This window comes from Pleurodeles waltl, chromosome 10 (assembly GCF_031143425.1).
Source record: "Pleurodeles waltl isolate 20211129_DDA chromosome 10, aPleWal1.hap1.20221129, whole genome shotgun sequence".
In the NCBI taxonomy this organism is placed as follows: domain Eukaryota; kingdom Metazoa; phylum Chordata; class Amphibia; order Caudata; family Salamandridae; genus Pleurodeles; species Pleurodeles waltl.
This window is the reverse complement of record NC_090449.1, coordinates 474,173,866-474,191,037: the sequence shown is the minus strand read 5'-3', so window position 1 is coordinate 474,191,037 and position 17,172 is coordinate 474,173,866. Positions and strand designations below refer to the sequence as shown.

The following is a 17,172-nucleotide window of genomic DNA, read 5'->3' as shown; positions in this document are numbered from 1 at the left end:
AGGACTATATATTCTAGATCCAAATAACACTAAAATTAATGTGGATACTTCTTTGTATGTGAATATAATCATTTATGACAGATATATACTCCTCTTGGTGAATATCCATTGGTGTGTGTTGCATCTATGTAGATTCAGTTCTATTCTAGAACTGGTATGTTTTGAGTGGGTGGGTTGTTCCTTGGGCAGTGACTGCATGAAGCTTGCCTGGGCTGATGGATACACATGTACTCGGAATAAAGAGGATTGCTGGAGAATTGACCACAGTGTGCGTAGTGATTATTCTACATGTGTAAACCTAAAATATATGTGAAAAGGAAAGAAAGCTTCACAAGTAACAAGGTTTTTCAAAATGGTGAACAATATAAGAAAAAAGGTGACAACCTTGAAATTTTAGCCTTTCAGTTTAGTAATACAAATGGTAGTAACTGCTGTAGTAATGTGACAGTTAATTTGATTTTATATTTATCTTTATTTAAAAAAAACAAAAAAATATATATATATATATACTTCTTGAAAATACAGATAAGCCTTTTTGTAACTCTGTAAGTAACTTGTATTCCATACTTCGGTTCAACAAACAATTGTACAAATCTACAAGTGGTGCAAGAGATATTTATTAATTTCTCAATAAATGAGCAATCCGATGCTGTGAGAAAGTGGCCTCTTTCTAGCCTTGTTACCCCCACTTTTAGCCTGTTTGTGAGTGTATGTCAGGGTGTTTTCACTGTCTCACTGGGATCCTGCCAGCCAGGAACCAGTGCTCATAGTGAAAACCCTATGTTTTCAGTATGTTTGTTATGGGTCACTGGGACCCTGCTAGCCAGGACCCCAGTGCTCATAAGTTTGTGACCTATATGTATGTGTTTCCTGTGTGGTGCCTAACTGTCTCACTGAGGCTCTACTAATCAGAACCTCAGTGGTCATGCTCTCTCTGTACAAATTGTCACTAACAGGCTAGTGACCAATTTCACCAATTTACATTGGCATACTGGAACACCCTTAAAATTCCCTAGTATATGGTACTGAGGTACCCAGGGTATTGGGGTTCCAGGAGATCCCTATGGGCTGCAGAATTTCTTTTGCCACCCATAGGGAGCTCTGGCAATTCTTACACAGGCCTGCCACTGCAGGCTGAGTGAAATAACGTCCACGTTATTTCACAGCCATTTACCACTGCACTTAAGTAACTTATAAGTCACCTATATGTCTAACCTTCACCTGGTGAAGGTTGGGTGCTAAGTTACTTAGTGTGTGGGCACCCTGGCACTAGCCAAGGTGCCCCCACATAGTTCAGGGCAAATTCCCCGGACTTTGTGAGTGCGGGGACACCATTACACGCGTGCACTACACATAGGTCACTACCTATGTGTAGCTTCACAATGGTAACTCCGAATATGGCCATGTAACATGTCTATGATCATGGAATTGCCCCCTCTATGCCATCCTGGCATTGTTGGCACAATCCCATGATCCCACGGGTCTCTAGCACAGACCCGGGTACTGCCAAACTGCCTTTTCAGGGGTTTCACTGCAGCTGCTGCTGCTGCCAACCCCTCAGACAGGTTTCTGCCCTCCTGGGGTCCAGCCAGGCTTGGCCCAGGAGGGCAGAACAAAGGACTTCCTCAGAGAGAGGGTGTTACACCCTCTCCCTTTGGAAAAAGGTGTCAGGGCTGGGGAGGAGTAGCCTCCCCCAGCCTCTGGAAATGCTTTCATGGGCACAGATGGTGCCCATTTCTGCATAAGCCAGTCTACACCGGTTCAGGGACCCCTCAGCCCTGCTCTGGCGTGAAACTGGACAAAGGAAAGGGGAGTGACCACTCCCCTGACCTGCACCTCCCCTGGGAGGTGCCCAGAGCTCCTCCAGTGTGCTCCAGACCTCTGCCCTCTTGGAAACAGAGGTGCTGCTGGCACACTGGACAGCTCTGAGTGGCAAGGGCCAGCAGGTGATGTCAAAGACTCCTTCTGATAGGCTCCTTCAGGTGTTGCTAGCCTATCCTCTCTCCTAAGTAGCCAAACCCTCTTTTCTGGCTATTTAGGGTCTCTGCTTTGGGGAATTCCTTAGATAACGAATGCAAGAGCTCATCAGAGTTCCTCTACATCTCTCTCTTCACCTTCTGCCACGGAATCGACTGCTGACCGCGCTGGAAGCCTGCAAAACTGCAGGAAAGTAGCAAAGATGACTACTGAGACCTTGTAACGCTGATCCTGCCACCTTCTCGACTGTTTTCCTGGTGGTGCATGCTGTGGGGGTAGTCTGCCTCCTCTCTGCACTAGAAGCTCCGAAGAAATCTCCTGTGGGTCGACGGAATCATCCCCCTGCAACCGCAGGCACCAAAGAACTGCATTACCGGTCCTCTGGGTCTCCTCAGCACGACGAGCGAGGTCCCTTGAATCCAGCAACTCTGTCCAAGTGACTCCCACAGTCCAGTGACTCTTCAGTCCAAATTTGGTGGAGGTAAGTCCTTGCCTCCCCACGCCAGACTGCATTGCTGGGAACCGCATCTTTTGCAGCTACTCTGGCTCCTGTGCACTTTTCCTGGATTTTCTTTGTGCACAGCCAAGCCTGGGTCAACGGCACTCTAACCTGCATTGCACGACCTCCTGAGTTGTCCTCCGGCAGCGTGGGACTCTCTTGTGCAACTTCAGGTGAGCACCGTTTCACACCCCTTTGTAGTGCCTGTTCGGGCATTTCTGCGGGTGCTGCCTGCTTCTGAGAGGGCTCCTTGTCTTGCTGGATGCCCCTCTGTCCCCTCACGCAATTGGCGACATCCTGGTCCCTCCTGGGCCACAGCAGCATCCAAAAACCCTAACCGCGAGCTTTGCAGCTAGCAAGGGTTGTTGGCGGTCTTTCTTCAGGAAAACACTTCTGCACGACTCTCCACGGCGTGGGACAGCCATCCTCCAAAGGGGAAGTTTCTAGCCCTTATCGTTCTTGCAGAATCCTCAGCTTCTACTGTCCAGTAGCAGCTTCTTTGCACCCACAGCTAGCATTTCGTGGGCATCTGCCCACTCCCGACTTGATCGTGACTTTTGGACTTGGTCCCCTTGATCCACAGGTACCCTCGTCTGGAAATCCATCGCTGTTGCATTGCTGGTTTTGGTCTTTCCTGCAGAATTCCCCTATCACGAATTCTGTGCTCTTTGGGGAACTTTAGTGCACTTTGCACTCACTTTTCAGGGTCTTGGGGTGGGCTATTTTTCTAACCCTCACTGTTTTCTTACAGTCCCAGCAACCCTCTACAAGGTCACATAGGTTTGGGGTCCATTCGTAGTTCGCATTCCACTTTTGGAGTATATGGTTTGTGTTGCCCCTATCCCTATGTGCTCCCATTGCATCCTATTGTAACTATACATTGTTTACACTGTTTTCTATTGCTATACTGCATATTTTTGGTCTTGTGTACATATATCTTGTGTATATTTGCTATCCTCATACTGAGGGTACTCACTGAGATACTTTGGCATATTGTCATAAAAATAAAGTACCTCTATTTTTAGTATATCTGTGTATTGTGTTTTCTTATGATATTGTGCAAGTGACACTAGTGGTAATGTAGGAGCTTCACTCGTCTCCTAGTTCAGCCTAAGCTGCTCTGCTAAGCTACCATTTTCTATCAGCCTAAGCTGCTAGACACCTCTCTACACTAATAAGGGATACCTGGGCCTGGTGTAAGGTGTAAGTACCCCTTGGTACTCACTACAAGCCAGTCCAGCCTCCTACAGATGCCTAGTAGTTTTGTATGACTACTCTGGAAATAGTAGCAAATGGGAGTTTCCCACATTCAGATCTTTTTGCTCTAAGCTACTTTTGAGAACATGAATGTTTCCATTGCTTACATGCTTTCTCAACAGTCGTGGAATTTGAAAGATGTGTATGCTTTCCTATTCCTGATTGTTAATTAATATTTAAAAGTTGGTATATCAAGCTGTGCAGTTTAACTTTTGTAGAAAATATGGATCTAAAGTTGTCATGACACTTGCTTCAACATTTGGAAATTATGAAGTACATACACTATACAACCCACAGTAGATATGTCATTGTGTGACCTAGCACGGTTGATGAATTGTGAAGACGGTTACTGGTTTATGTAAAAAAAAAAAATGTAGTTATTTGAAATCACTGTACAAATCAAAGTGCAAAACATAGTTGAACAAGCACACTATTCAAATGTTTTTACAATCCATTTGTTTTGTTTTTCCCTAAAGTTTGATGATGGACAAAACATAATGCTAATCTGCATACTGGTGAGTGGTAAATGATAGCATACATTAGTAACTTCCCTGTTACTACCATCTGAACAACACTAAAGAAAAACATTTAGTTTGATTATCTATGTTTGTTAATGAACATAGTAAATGAAATGTCTTGTAATGTACTGTTTAACAAAATAAATTACATTTGTAAGTAGAAATGATATTTCTTTACTATATGTATCTACAAAAAAAAAAAAAAAAACTTACTGTTCACTTACCTTCTCGTTTCCTCTTGTTTTGTGTATATATATATTAGTACCCGCACCTGTAAGTGAAATGTTTGCAATGATAACCAGTTCTTTATTATAATGAATGTGAAAATAGTTCTAACAAGAACTTTTTTTCTTCTTTTTGGTTTCTGTTTTTTCCAAGAAACCAAAAGGTCAACTGGACCAACAATAAAATAAAAAGTACACCTGCTACAACAACAACAAAAATACCTATGGGTTTTGGGGGAGGACATCAGTGAGCTATCACATGCCCGCGGTGGATATTCAAGTCAATCTCCCCTGTGACAATAACTGTTTGGCAGGATAACCAGTATGTTGGAGTCCATGCATACAGCTCTACAATGTTGGGCTGTTGGCGAAGGAGGTTCACTGCAACTTGAGAGCCAGGTGGTGGGATGGTGGGTGTGGCAGACTGAGTGGCCATTCCAGAAGTAGAAGGTACAGCAGCAGAAGGAACATCCCTTGGCCCAGCAGAAGTTCCCTCCTCGACTTGCACCAAGTCCAACTGCTGGCTCCTTTCTGCATGAGCCAAATGGCTGGAATGGATGGCGTGCACGTGCTTCTGCATTTCTGTGTTCCCTAAAGAGTATTGCTGTCCTGTTCCACTTGAGATGGCATTTTGGCATAATAAACAAGTCACCTCCCAGGTTTGGACTTTTTTTCTCCCCTGGTGGAATAGTGAACAATTGCCAGACCACCAACTTCTTCAGTTGCTTTCGCCGCTCCAACTCCTGTTCCTCGATAGCAATGCCCTCCTCTTCCTCCTCAAATGCATCACAAGCAACAGCAGCGAGTTGTCTTATTTCAGCTATGGCTCCAAAATCTCCACAAACAAATGAGAAGCAGCAGCATGTCTGTTTCACTCCTGATTACGTCACATCAAATGTTGACGTCCCTCATATAGTCAAACCATTATAACTCACCAATTATAGTGTAGTATATAAAATTGCAAAACTAATATATGCATTATGTAGATGCTATTGTGTGGTGTAAATAATAGATATGCAATTGGCGTGTTATAGTTTTTTGTGTGAGTAAGGTTGACATTTGATGTTACATGATGATCTGTAGTATAAGTCGGGCAAATAAGATTGGAATGGTAAACGTTGAAAATAGCTACTGTATTTAAAGTATTCCGATTGTGTGTGTACTTTAAGCACATTGTGTAATATTGTTGTAACATAATAACCCCTAACTCTAAGTTGTAACCTTTGTTTTTTTTTTTTTTATCTATATGTATCGCTTCAACAAACTCAAACACTGCTGACACCCATCCTGTGGGCTGGGGCTTGTTTAAAGGAGTGTCACTGCTGATAAATCGATGAAAGATCCACCTATCCCCTCTAATCCATAATAGATAAGGAACCAGCCGCACCAGCAGAGTTGATTATTAGCTTTTCATGAAAGTTTATTCACCACAAGGCCTTCTGACCATAGTTTGGTCTTGATCACATGACCTGTAGTTCCAAGTGATTTTTTTTTTTTTTTTTTTTTTTTTTTAACACCTACAACGTAAATGAACAGAAAAGAGACTATGGTATTCAAATGATTATTCATCACCCAGGCACAAAAACGTAATCAATTAATAATAATAATAATAATAACCATTAACAATGCCTAATATTCTTGTCTTGTAATTCAGAGCACGCACAAGTATTGCTCATGTAACAGTAACAAAAAAAAAAAAAAAAAAAAGCTCAAAAAATTAATTGGTAACAGATCAATAGAGAGTATACGGGGATAAACATTAATGAGACATTATTTCTCCACTTGTAGGATCTGAAGAAGGTTGAACTGCGTTGTGCTGAATGAACTTGCTTGAGAAGCTAAGAACCAACTCTGCTGTTTTATATATTTATTTATTTTTTTCTCCCCGAAAACATCTTGGTTAATGCAAGCTTTCATCAAGCACTGGCAAAGTCATTAGGTCTGACACTGCATGCCATCATTTTGCCATTCTTGTTTTGTTATGGTTTGGTTTTTGCAAACTTTTATTGTTCGGGAAACTGCTGGGCTTTTGTCAACATAAAAAATGACTAAGCAAAAATGTTTTTTGGTTTTAAAAAAGCACACACTACCATAGTACTCTCTTACACTTAAGGGAACAGCTTTGTGTGTGGATATGCTCCTAGTGAAAAAGCAGCATGCTTGAACTCATAGTTTAGTCAGCCAATGGTTGTGGATGACAGAACTATAGACAAGTGGAGTGTGGCTGAAATCCCCTATCCTATAAGTAACTATGTCACACACATAATTTCAGTAAAACTCAAAAGGTCTTGACTAACACAGAGCTAAAAAAAGGCAATCATTCTACCACTAATGGCCAGCCTCTTCCTTAGAGTGTGGAACGAAAGAAAAAAATATAGTTTGTGAGGAAAAATCAAAAGAGAAAGAGGGAGGAAAGAAGAAAAATGAAAGAAAAGTGAAAGGAAGAGGAAAGAAGGACGAATGAAGAAAAAACAAATAAAGGGAAGGATGGAAGAAAAAAAACGAGGCAAGGAAGGGGGGGATTAAGCAGGAAGAAAAAGGGGAAGAAGAAAGAAAGGGTTGAAAGAAACAAAAAGGCAAGGAAGGAAAAGGAAATAAAGTGGAACAAATGCTGCAAATTAAACATAATAATAACTGTTTTTCCTCCTCTGCATTCTTCCTTTCTCAAGAATTGTCCACTTATGGATTAATGTCTAATATTGAAGCCTTTGTTTGTGTATTGCATGTTTAGTAAAGAGGAAAATTCAATACAGAATAGTTTCACATTGAAGCTATGAAATAGCAGCAGCCAGATAAACAAGGGATAGTCCAAAAGCAATTTGCATCAGCATTCACAGGAGACAGAAAATAATAAAGCTTGGAATGTGGCCTGTGCTCTGGTAGAAAGGTCCTGCTTTCACCTCATGTTCTAAACACAAAGTCAACACTAAAATAAATATGAAGTAAAAAAAAAAAAAAAAAAAACACACACACCACACAACACTGGCTCTGAAGGGAACTACCATATGAGTTGATGCGCTAATTATAAGACAGCAAAATGCAGTCACTCAAAGTGAAGTATACCAGTGGCTGAAGTAGGCTAACCCATTGTCCCATGCTGTATATTGCAGTGGGGGGGGGGGGGGGGGGGCAACAAAATGTGAATGACAAGGACAGAGCAATGGATGAAGAGAGGTGGCTGAAAATCCCTTTAAGTAAGAATATTATACATGTGATTTTAATAAAATCGTAAGGTCTTGGCTAATTTCAGATATGTAAATACAGTCTCCAGGCCAGACAGAAACACATGTACAAGCGCAAGTGCAATGGTAGGCAGGTTTACAAATAAAGTGCATTTAAATGGTGACACCCTAGCATTAACTTGAGGGCACACACGAGGACACAGAAAAGCATGTAAGACACAAAGTGTCCCTGCAACAGAGACACAAAGTATACACACAAAGCCACATGCGCACGATGAATCACACGTATGTAATCCATAAACACGTAGGACACACAGAGAGCACCCCCACCATGCACAGCGTATGCCCTTGCTGCAAAACACAAGAAGGAAGTGTCATCGCGGCACCCCTTCTTCCTATGCCCACCTCTACCCCAGCATCCGCTCTGTACCCTCTTAGTTTGAGGTTCTCACACTAGATAGATGTTGCAGGCTTCAGGATTGGCTGCTGCTGCTTTACTTCTCCCAACCCAGCCATGCTGCACAGCGGGGCAGTTGACTGTCCCCCACTCGTGACCCCTCTCCATACAAACGTCGTGAAAGACGATAGAGAGCAGGGGTAGGGCCGGGAGCTCGTCAGCATCAGTTCGCCCAGCACCAGCCCCCTCGGCATCTACTCTGCCTTCTTGCCTTTATATGGGGATGTCTCCTGTATCGCCAGCCTCCTCCCACAACCCGCCTCCGCCCTCCTCACCAAACACACACACCTCACCGGATCGCTCCAGTTGTTACAAACAAAAGCGCTATGGGCCTCAGTACCTTGAACAGAAACCCTCCCATGTCAAGTACTGACATACAGCCCACTGGGCCTGGTGCCACTGCACCTGCCGCACTATTGATAGCTACAAACTTGAGCGCAGATGGTTGTACTCCCAATACTAAAAATGACCTCGGAAATAGAGGGGGCTGTTATTGGTTGTCCTGCGAAGTCACAAGATGGAAGCAACGAACGCTACGCATAAATAAGTTATTTAACCCCCACGAATGCCTCGTTGCTCCCTTCCGACCACTTGCATTCACTTCTATCACCTCACCCGACACCCCAGCAAACCCCGCCTTCACCTTGTTATGGACGGTAACGACGGGGGGAGAGATAGCTGAGCCCTCATGGCGGGTTACACGTTACCTTGCATTTCCCACCATCCTCGTCCACATCACATCTTTTGATAGCCGCGGGGCTCCCCTTTACAGCTGGAGTCGGTTTCCGTGGAAACCTCCACTGGTCCCCGAATGTGCAAAGACGCCGCGCACGGTGGTGGTGGGGGCAAGGAAGGAGGGGGCGCCTGCGATGACCGTCTCTCGGAGGCGCCAGCACCTCTTTGACTCAACCAGGGCTGGATGCTGAGGAAGAACCGATAGGAGGTCCGCGTGGGCGGAGCATATTAGAGTTAACCCTTAGCAGGCCTCGTCCTTCCTCAGCCTACTCTCCCTCCCACCTGGCTCGGGTGCAGGTGAGCCCCTAGGCACATTGAAGCATCCTCGGCTCCCGCATTCGGAGAGAGGACTCCGCCACCACCACCACCAGCCGCAGTGCCTGCAGCTTCTGGGCAGTGGTGCCCCTGAAAGGGTTAAGGGATGATCGCAAGCGCTGGGGTGCCATCTCGGCGTCTCCGTGTACATAACCAGGGGAATTACTCCCGGGAAGAAGGCGCACACGGACCAGAGCGCATCAGGGCTGGGTTGTGAGGGACAGGCAGGGCGCATGCGCCGGGCTTCCGCAGGTGAGGAGCCGACAAGCGGCAGGTGCTGCCCACCACCGTCAAAGAGCCTGCCACCGGCACGACGCAGTCTCCGAGACCCACCGGCCCACGAGCTGTCACCTTCTGGAAGCATCTGCCTGCACCACATTTGCTTGGATGACTGGAAGGAACATCTGGATGTTCGTACGCAGAGACAGGCACATCAACATAAGAATGACTATGTATGACAGAAACCAAAAGCAAGGGGACCAGTCACAGCCTCACAGCCGTTTGTGGGATTACCAGGTGTTGGGCTATATTGTTGGTACCAGTAACAACTAGGAACGACTGAAACAAGAACCGAGGTGGTTCCCTCAAACAAGAGCCACCACATCCCTCTCTCCCCTCTTCCATCTAGGCATGCTATTTGGAATTACCCACGTAAAACTTACCTGATGCCCGGATAGAACATTCACTGCGCTTGTGGCCACCTCTTAAAATTGGGTGCTTTGCTAACCCTCGGGATTACTCAATCCTTGTTCTGTGCCCTCCTTTCAGTTCTTTTCTACAAAGGGTCCCAAACTTAAGTGGATGTAATTTGTGCCATTGCCAAGAGATATTTTCAAGGAGGCTTGTCCGGTTGGGTACGTCGAGCCAGTACCCATCTGTGTCCCACCTGGAAAGCACACGGAGGGGTGCTGTGGATTTATTTCTGATGGGAGGGAGGGTAGTGGCTGAAGATGTGCTGAGGACCATGCCTGGACACAGCCTAGCGGGGTTCCCGTGAGCATCGCCCGGGCCTCCTCTGAATAGTGCAGATGGCATAAGAATGCCCGTGCGTCGCGGTCACGTAGCTCCCCAGAATACCTTCTTGGACACCATCATCCGGAAATTCGAGGGGCAAAGTAAGTGCTTCACACAGTCTGCTTGTTTCTCACCAGTGCCTTATCACATTGTGGTGAAATAGCGCAGTGGGGTAAGTCATTGCTGTGAAGATGTGTTCTAGTGGAAAAGTTGCCGCGGGTAGGTCCTGGAAACCTGAGCTATATCCTGGCTCATTCCGATGACCGACACTCTCTGCTCCTAGATGGCTCACTTTACTTTTACTATGCGCCACTTCCCTTTATTAAAATTGCGAGCGCTTAGAAATGGCTATACATCACCATTAAGAGCTATATTAAGTTAAAAAGCCCCATTCTGTTTAGTGCGAAAAGATCAAAGTATTGTACTTTTTCAAATGTATGCACTTTGACGTCTATTTGCGATGTTGCAGTGTAAACGTTTATATTTACAGCGCCATGCAGTAATAAGCCAGGGGCAGTCAGCGCTGGTCAATGCAAATGGTGTTATCACGGTCCTTGTCCCTATCAGGGTAAGGTTTTCTTGTCGCCATGGCAGCTCCCAAACAGAATGCATTTTCAGCAACTGTTAGTCATTCAATGTTTATTGGCTGGGAGAGGGAATGGGTTATTATAGCACAAGCATTACACCCGGTTAGGCTCCATTTAAAAAAAGTAAATCATGCTATATACCTCATTCCAGAGATTGATTGTAATGTGCCGCCAAAGAAGTGGGAAGTCATAGGAGCCCGGGAGCCCACTTTATTTGATGTGACCCAGGGTCACGGGTGAAGGGGACTGCGGCATGTTGGAGGCGGTACACGCTGGGCAGGTATAGGCAGAGACGGATTAGTCGTTAATGGAATATGCAAATGACGAGGCATAAATATATCAAGGACAACGATAACAACAAAGACTATTTTCATAGCACAAAACAAAACAGAACTGTGTCTAGCCGCCTGGGCAAGCGCTGATGTTTTCCCGCCTAATCTCTTGCAGGGTTAGGGTTTCACGACATCACCTCAGGACGTTTTTGGGAAGGAAGACCAAGGCGAGGGGTGGCGACTGCCTAATTCACAGAGGGAATCAACCCAGGATTCATCCCAGTGCTGGTTGTTATGTATTTTATAGAGATGTGGGTCATTTCCATAGAAACGTAGATCTCGAAGACTGATAAGTAATGGTGCATGCCCACTCTCCCCAATGCCACGGGGTTTCCCTGACACAAAACAGACACGTGGTTTCCAGCTTTAGTCCACCTGTGTGCTCCAGCTCCGTGCAGGTGTGGTGTAAATAACTATAAACATTACATTTTATGGGAGAGAATGAAGCTCCATTACCATTCAATCTAACACTTCTTTGCCACTTCAGACATGTTGCCCATTTAGCTGGTCCCCAGCTAAACCACCACTTAATATGTTTGTACTTTCAGTGAGAATAGTTACAATCGGGCGAGTTTGCTGACTTGCAATGGGGACTCTATCGAGTTTAGAGCGATCCCAGAGTCTGGGCCCACCTCTCTGCCTTGCTATGTGTAGGAAGTTGGCTCTGTATGTGCTATTTCAAAGTAAGGAATAGCATGCACAGAGTCCAAGGGTTCCCCTTAGAGGTAAAATAGTGGTAAAAATAGATAATACTAATGCTCTATTTTGTGGTAGTGTGGTCGAGCAGTAGGCTTATCCAAGGAGTAGTGTTAAGCATTTGTTGTACATACACAAGACAATAAATGAGGTACACACACTCAGAGACAAATCCAGCCAATAGGTTTTTATATAGAAAAATATCTTTTCTTAGTTTATTTTAAGAACCACAGGTTCAAATTCTACATGTAATATCTCATTCGAAAGGTATTGCAGGTAAGTACGTTAGGAACTTCAAATCATCAAAATTGCATGTATACTTTTCAAGTTATTCGCAAATAGCTGTTTTAAAAGTGGACACTTAGTGCAATTTTCACAGTTCCTAGGGGAGGTAAGTTTTGGTTAGTTTTACCAGGTAAGTAAGACACTTACAGGGTTCAGTTCTTGGTCCAAGGTAGCCCACCGTTGGGGGTTCAGAGCAACCCCAAAGTCACCACACCAGCAGCTCAGGGCCGGTCAGGTGCAGAGTTCAAAGTGGTGCCCAAAACACATAGGCTAGAATGGAGAGAAGGGGGTGCCCCGGTTCCGGTCTGCTTGCAGGTAAGTACCCGCGTCTTCGGAGGGCAGACCAGGGGGGTTTTGTAGGGCACCGGGGGGGACACAAGTCCACACAGAAATTTCACCCTCAGCAGCGCGGGGGCGGCCGGGTGCAGTGTAGAAACAAGCGTCGGGTTTTCAATGTTAGTCTATGAGAGATCTCGGGATCTCTTCAGCGCTGCAGGCAGGCAAGGGGGGGATTCCTCGGGGAAACCTCCACTTGGGCAAGGGAGAGGGACTCCTGGGGGTCACTTCTCCAGTGAAAGTCCGGTCCTTCAGGTCCTGGGGGCTGCGGGTGCAGGGTCTCTCCCAGGCGTCGGGACTTTAGGTTCAAAGAGTCGCGGTCAGGGGAAGCCTCGGGATTCCCTCTGCAGGCGGCGCTGTGGGGGCTCAGGGGGGACAGGTTTTGGTACTCACAGTATCAGAGTAGTCCTGGGGTCCCTCCTGAGGTGTTGGATCGCCACCAGCCGAGTCGGGGTCGCCGGGTGCAGTGTTGCAAGTCTCACGCTTCTTGCGGGGAGCTTGCAGGGTTCTTTAAAGTTGCTGGAAACAAAGTTGCAGCTTTTCTTGGAGCAGGTCCGCTGTCCTCGGGAGTTTCTTGTCTTTTCGAAGCAGGGGCAGTCCTCAGAGGATGTCGAGGTCGCTGGTCCCTTTGGAAGGCGTCGCTGGAGCAGGATCTTTGGAAGGCAGGAGACAGGCCGGTGAGTTTCTGGAGCCAAGGCAGTTGTCGTCTTCTGGTCTTCCGCTGCAGGGGTTTTCAGCTGGGCAGTCCTTCTTCTTGTAGTTGCAGGAATCTAATTTTCTAGGGTTCAGGGTAGCCCTTAAATACTAAATTTAAGGGCGTGTTTAGGTCTGGGGGGTTAGTAGCCAATGGCTACTAGCCCTGAGGGTGGGTACACCCTCTTTGTGCCTCCTCCCAAGGGGAGGGGGTCACAATCCTAACCCTATTGGGGGAATCCTCCATCTGCAAGATGGAGGATTTCTAAAAGTCAGAGTCACCTCAGCTCAGGACACCTTAGGGGCTGTCCTGACTGGCCAGTGACTCCTCCTTGTTTTTCTCATTATTTTCTCCGGCCTTGCCGCCAAAAGTGGGGCCTGGCCGGAGGGGGCGGGCAACTCCACTAGCTGGAGTGTCCTGCTGGGTTGGCACAAAGGAGGTGAGCCTTTGAGGCTCACCGCCAGGTGTGACAATTCCTGCCTGGGAGAGGTGTTAGCATCTCCACCCAGTGCAGGCTTTGTTACTGGCCTCAGAGTGACAAAGGCACTCTCCCCATGGGGCCAGCAACATGTCTCGGTTTGTGGCAGGCTGCTAAAACTAGTCAGCCTACACAGATAGTCGGTTAAGTTTCAGGGGGCACCTCTAAGGTGCCCTCTGGGGTGTATTTTACAATAAGATGTACACTGGCATCAGTGTGCATTTATTGTGCTGAGAAGTTTGATACCAAACTTCCCAGTTTTCAGTGTAGCCATTATGGTGCTGTGGAGTTCGTGTAAAACAGACTCCCAGACCATATACTCTTATGGCTACCCTGCACTTACAATGTCTAAGGTTTTGCTTAGACACTGTAGGGGCACAGTGCTCCTGCACTGGTACCCTCACCTATGGTATAGTGCACCCTGCCTTAGGGCTGTAAGGCCTGCTAGAGGGGTGTCTTACCTATACTGCATAGGCAGTGAGAGGCTGGCATGGCACCCTGAGGGGAGTGCCATGTCGACTTACTCATTTTGTTCTCACCAGCACACACAGGCTTGTAAGCAGTGTGTCTGTGCTGAGTGAGGGGTCTCTAGGGTGGCATAAGACATGCTGCAGCCCTTAGAGACCTTTCTTGGCATCAGGGCCCTTGGTACTAGGAGTACCAGTTACAAGGGACTTATCTGAATGCCAGGGTGTGCCAATTGTGGATACAATGGTACATTTTAGGTGAAGGAACACTGGTGCTGGGGCCTGGTTAGCAGGGTCCCAGCACACTTCTCAGTCAAGTCAGCATCAGTATCAGGCAAAAAGTGGGGGGTAACTGCAACAGGGAGCCATTTCTTTACACAAGCCCCCCCCAGCCCACAGGCCAGGAGACTCAGCCCAAGCTGGGAGAGTCTTCCTAGTCTGTCAGGCGAGGAAGAGTAGGAGAAATAGGCTGGTTAGTTGCAGGGCCTACTCTGCCTTACATCCTTCTGTTCAGGTCATTCCCTTTGGGGAACTGACCTACTTCCACAGTGATAGGACCTAGTCTGAATTGCCTCTTGTCTGCCTCTTCAATGTCTCCACCCATTCTTTCTATTTTGGTCTTAGAGGTATCCACCTCTGCTAACCTTATCTTGGCCAGGGTTACCCCTAGCTTACCCAGAGAGGTTACCCAGAGCTGGAGTAACCCCACCATGACCAATAGGGTCAGGGGGCCTAACTTGCTATTTGGCATGGGGTCAGACCACCATGCTAAGGATAGTGCAGCCATAAAGGCTAACACCCAGCAGAGGCCACTGACAGCTGTCAGTGCCCAGAACCACACCTTTAGCTCTTCACCTAAAAGGGAAGGGGCTAAGTTACAGGCCTCTTTGGGTTCAGGTTGCCTGTCTGCTGTGTTAGAGTGGGGGGTTACCACATCTTGTGGTAAACACCCTTCTTCCACTCTTTCTTCTGTTAGCTGAGGAGCCACCCACTCAGGTTTAACAGTTGCCTGACTAGCCAGGACTTCTTGTGGGTCAGGTTGGACTTTATCAGGGCCATTTTTGGAGTTCTCCCCTACTGGAGCAGAATCTCCTTGGCTTGCTGTAACCTTGGCTAAAGGTTGTCCACCCTTCCTACTCTGTTTTCTTTTCTTCTACTTCTGGGGCCTGCTTGCATTTACTGCAGAGGCAGGACTTCCAGAATCCTTGGGAGAGGACTGGCACTGGACCAGTTCCTCTCTTGGGCTCTGACTAACCTCTGGGTAGTCATTTCCAAGGAGACAATCAAGGGGGAGGTCTGTACTGACTACTACCCTTCTCCAGCTAAGAGTGCCACCCACTTCTATGGGCACTAAAGCCACAGGCCTCTTAGTGACCCTGTCTAGGCTAACTCTTACCCTGGCAGTCTCACCTGGGATGTACTGGTTCGAGAGCACCAGCCTGTCATGCACAATAGTGTGACTGGCACAAGTGTCTCTCAGGGCAGTGGTTGGGATTCCATTCACCAGTAGGTGGTGGAAGTGTCTACTTCCCTCTGGAATCTCCAACTCACCTGTTGGGCCCTGTTTCCAGTTGAAGGCTATGAAGACCTCCTCATCTGAGGAGTCATCTCCCATGGCTACACTGGTTACCCCTGGAATTTTGTTCTGGGGTTTGTTTTTGGGACAAGAAGTGTCCTTGGTGTGGTGCCCAGACTGTTTACAGTTGTGGCACCATGCCTTAGTGGCATCCCAGTTCTTACCCTGGTACCCACCTTTGTTTTGGGTTGTGTCTTGGGGCCCACCCACCTGTTCTGGTTTTTGGGGGCCTACAGAGGACTCTTTTTCTTTGTTTCTAGTGTCACCCACTTTCTCCTGGGGAGTTTTTGTAACCCCTTTCTTTTGGTCACCCCCAGTGGAAGTTTTGGTTACCCTAGTCTTGACCCAGTGGTCTGCCTTCTTTCCCAATTCTCGGGGAGAAATTGGACCTAGGTCTACCAGATACTGATGCAACTTTTCATTGAAGCAGTTACTTAGAATGTGTTCTTTCATAAACAAATTATAAAGCCCAACATAGTCACACACTTCATTTCCAGTTAACCAACCATCTAGTGTTTTTACTGAGTAGTCTACAAAATCAACCCAGGTCTGGCTCGAGGATTTTTGAGCCCCCCTGAATCTAATTCTATACTCCTCAGTGGAGAATCCAAAGCCCTCAATCAGGGTACCCTTCATGAGGTCATAAGATTCTGCATCTTTTCCAGAGAGTGTGAGGAGTCTATCCCTACACTTTCCAGTGAACATTTCCCAAAGGAGAGCACCCCAGTGAGATCTGTTTACTTTTCTGGTTACACAAGCCCTCTCAAAAGCTGTGAACCATTTGGTGATGTCATCACCATCTTCATATTTTGTTACAATCCCTTTGGGGATTTTTAGGATGTCAGGAGAATCTCTGACCCTATTTAAGTTGCTGCCACCATCGATGGGACCTAGGCCCATCTCTTTTCTTTCCCTTTCTATGGCTAGGAGCTGCTTTTCCAAAGCCAATCTTTTGACCATCCTGGCTAACAGGGGGTCATCTTCACTGGAGTTATCCTCAGTGATTTCAGAGGTGTTGGTCTCTCCTGTGAGGGAACCAGCATCTCTGACTATTATTTTTGGAGTCAGGGTTTGAGGGACCCTGTTCTCCCTAGATAGGACTGGTAGGGGGGAATTTTCCTCCAAGTCACTATCCTCTTCCTCTGAGTTGCTACCCTCAGAGGGGTTGGCCTTTTCAAACTCTGCCAAAAGCTCCTGGAGCTGTATTTTGGTAGGTTTGGGGCCCATTGTTATTTTCTTTATTTTACAGAGTGACCTTAGCTCCCTCATCTTAAGATGGAGGTAAGGTGTGGTGTCGAGTTCCACCACAGTCACATCTGTGCTAGACATTTTGCTTCTAAAAGTTGGAATACTTTTTAAGAATCTACAACTGGTTCTAGAATCTAATTCAAACTTTTACAAACTTTTAAACTCTAAAAGAAATGCTAAACAGGATCTAACACAAGGCCCTAGCAGGTCTTTTAAGAATTTAGAAAACTTTTCAAATTGCAAAAATCAATTTCTAATGACAATTTTGGAATTTGTCGTGTGATCAGGTATTGGC

General features: G+C 46.4%; 1 protein-coding gene across 1 annotated transcript in view; it reads left to right on the top strand.

Annotated features, from left to right (window-relative positions):
* Positions 1-9,290: 9,290 nt before the first annotated feature.
* Positions 9,291-17,172, top strand: part of KCNH2 (potassium voltage-gated channel subfamily H member 2) — a 1,485,214-nt gene continuing 1,477,332 nt past the window's right edge. Inside the window, exon 1 of the mRNA XM_069210759.1 lies at positions 9,291-10,279. Coding sequence (XP_069066860.1) covers positions 10,204-10,279 — 76 coding nt within the window. The 5' untranslated portion in view covers positions 9,291-10,203. The remainder of the gene's footprint in view (positions 10,280-17,172) is intronic.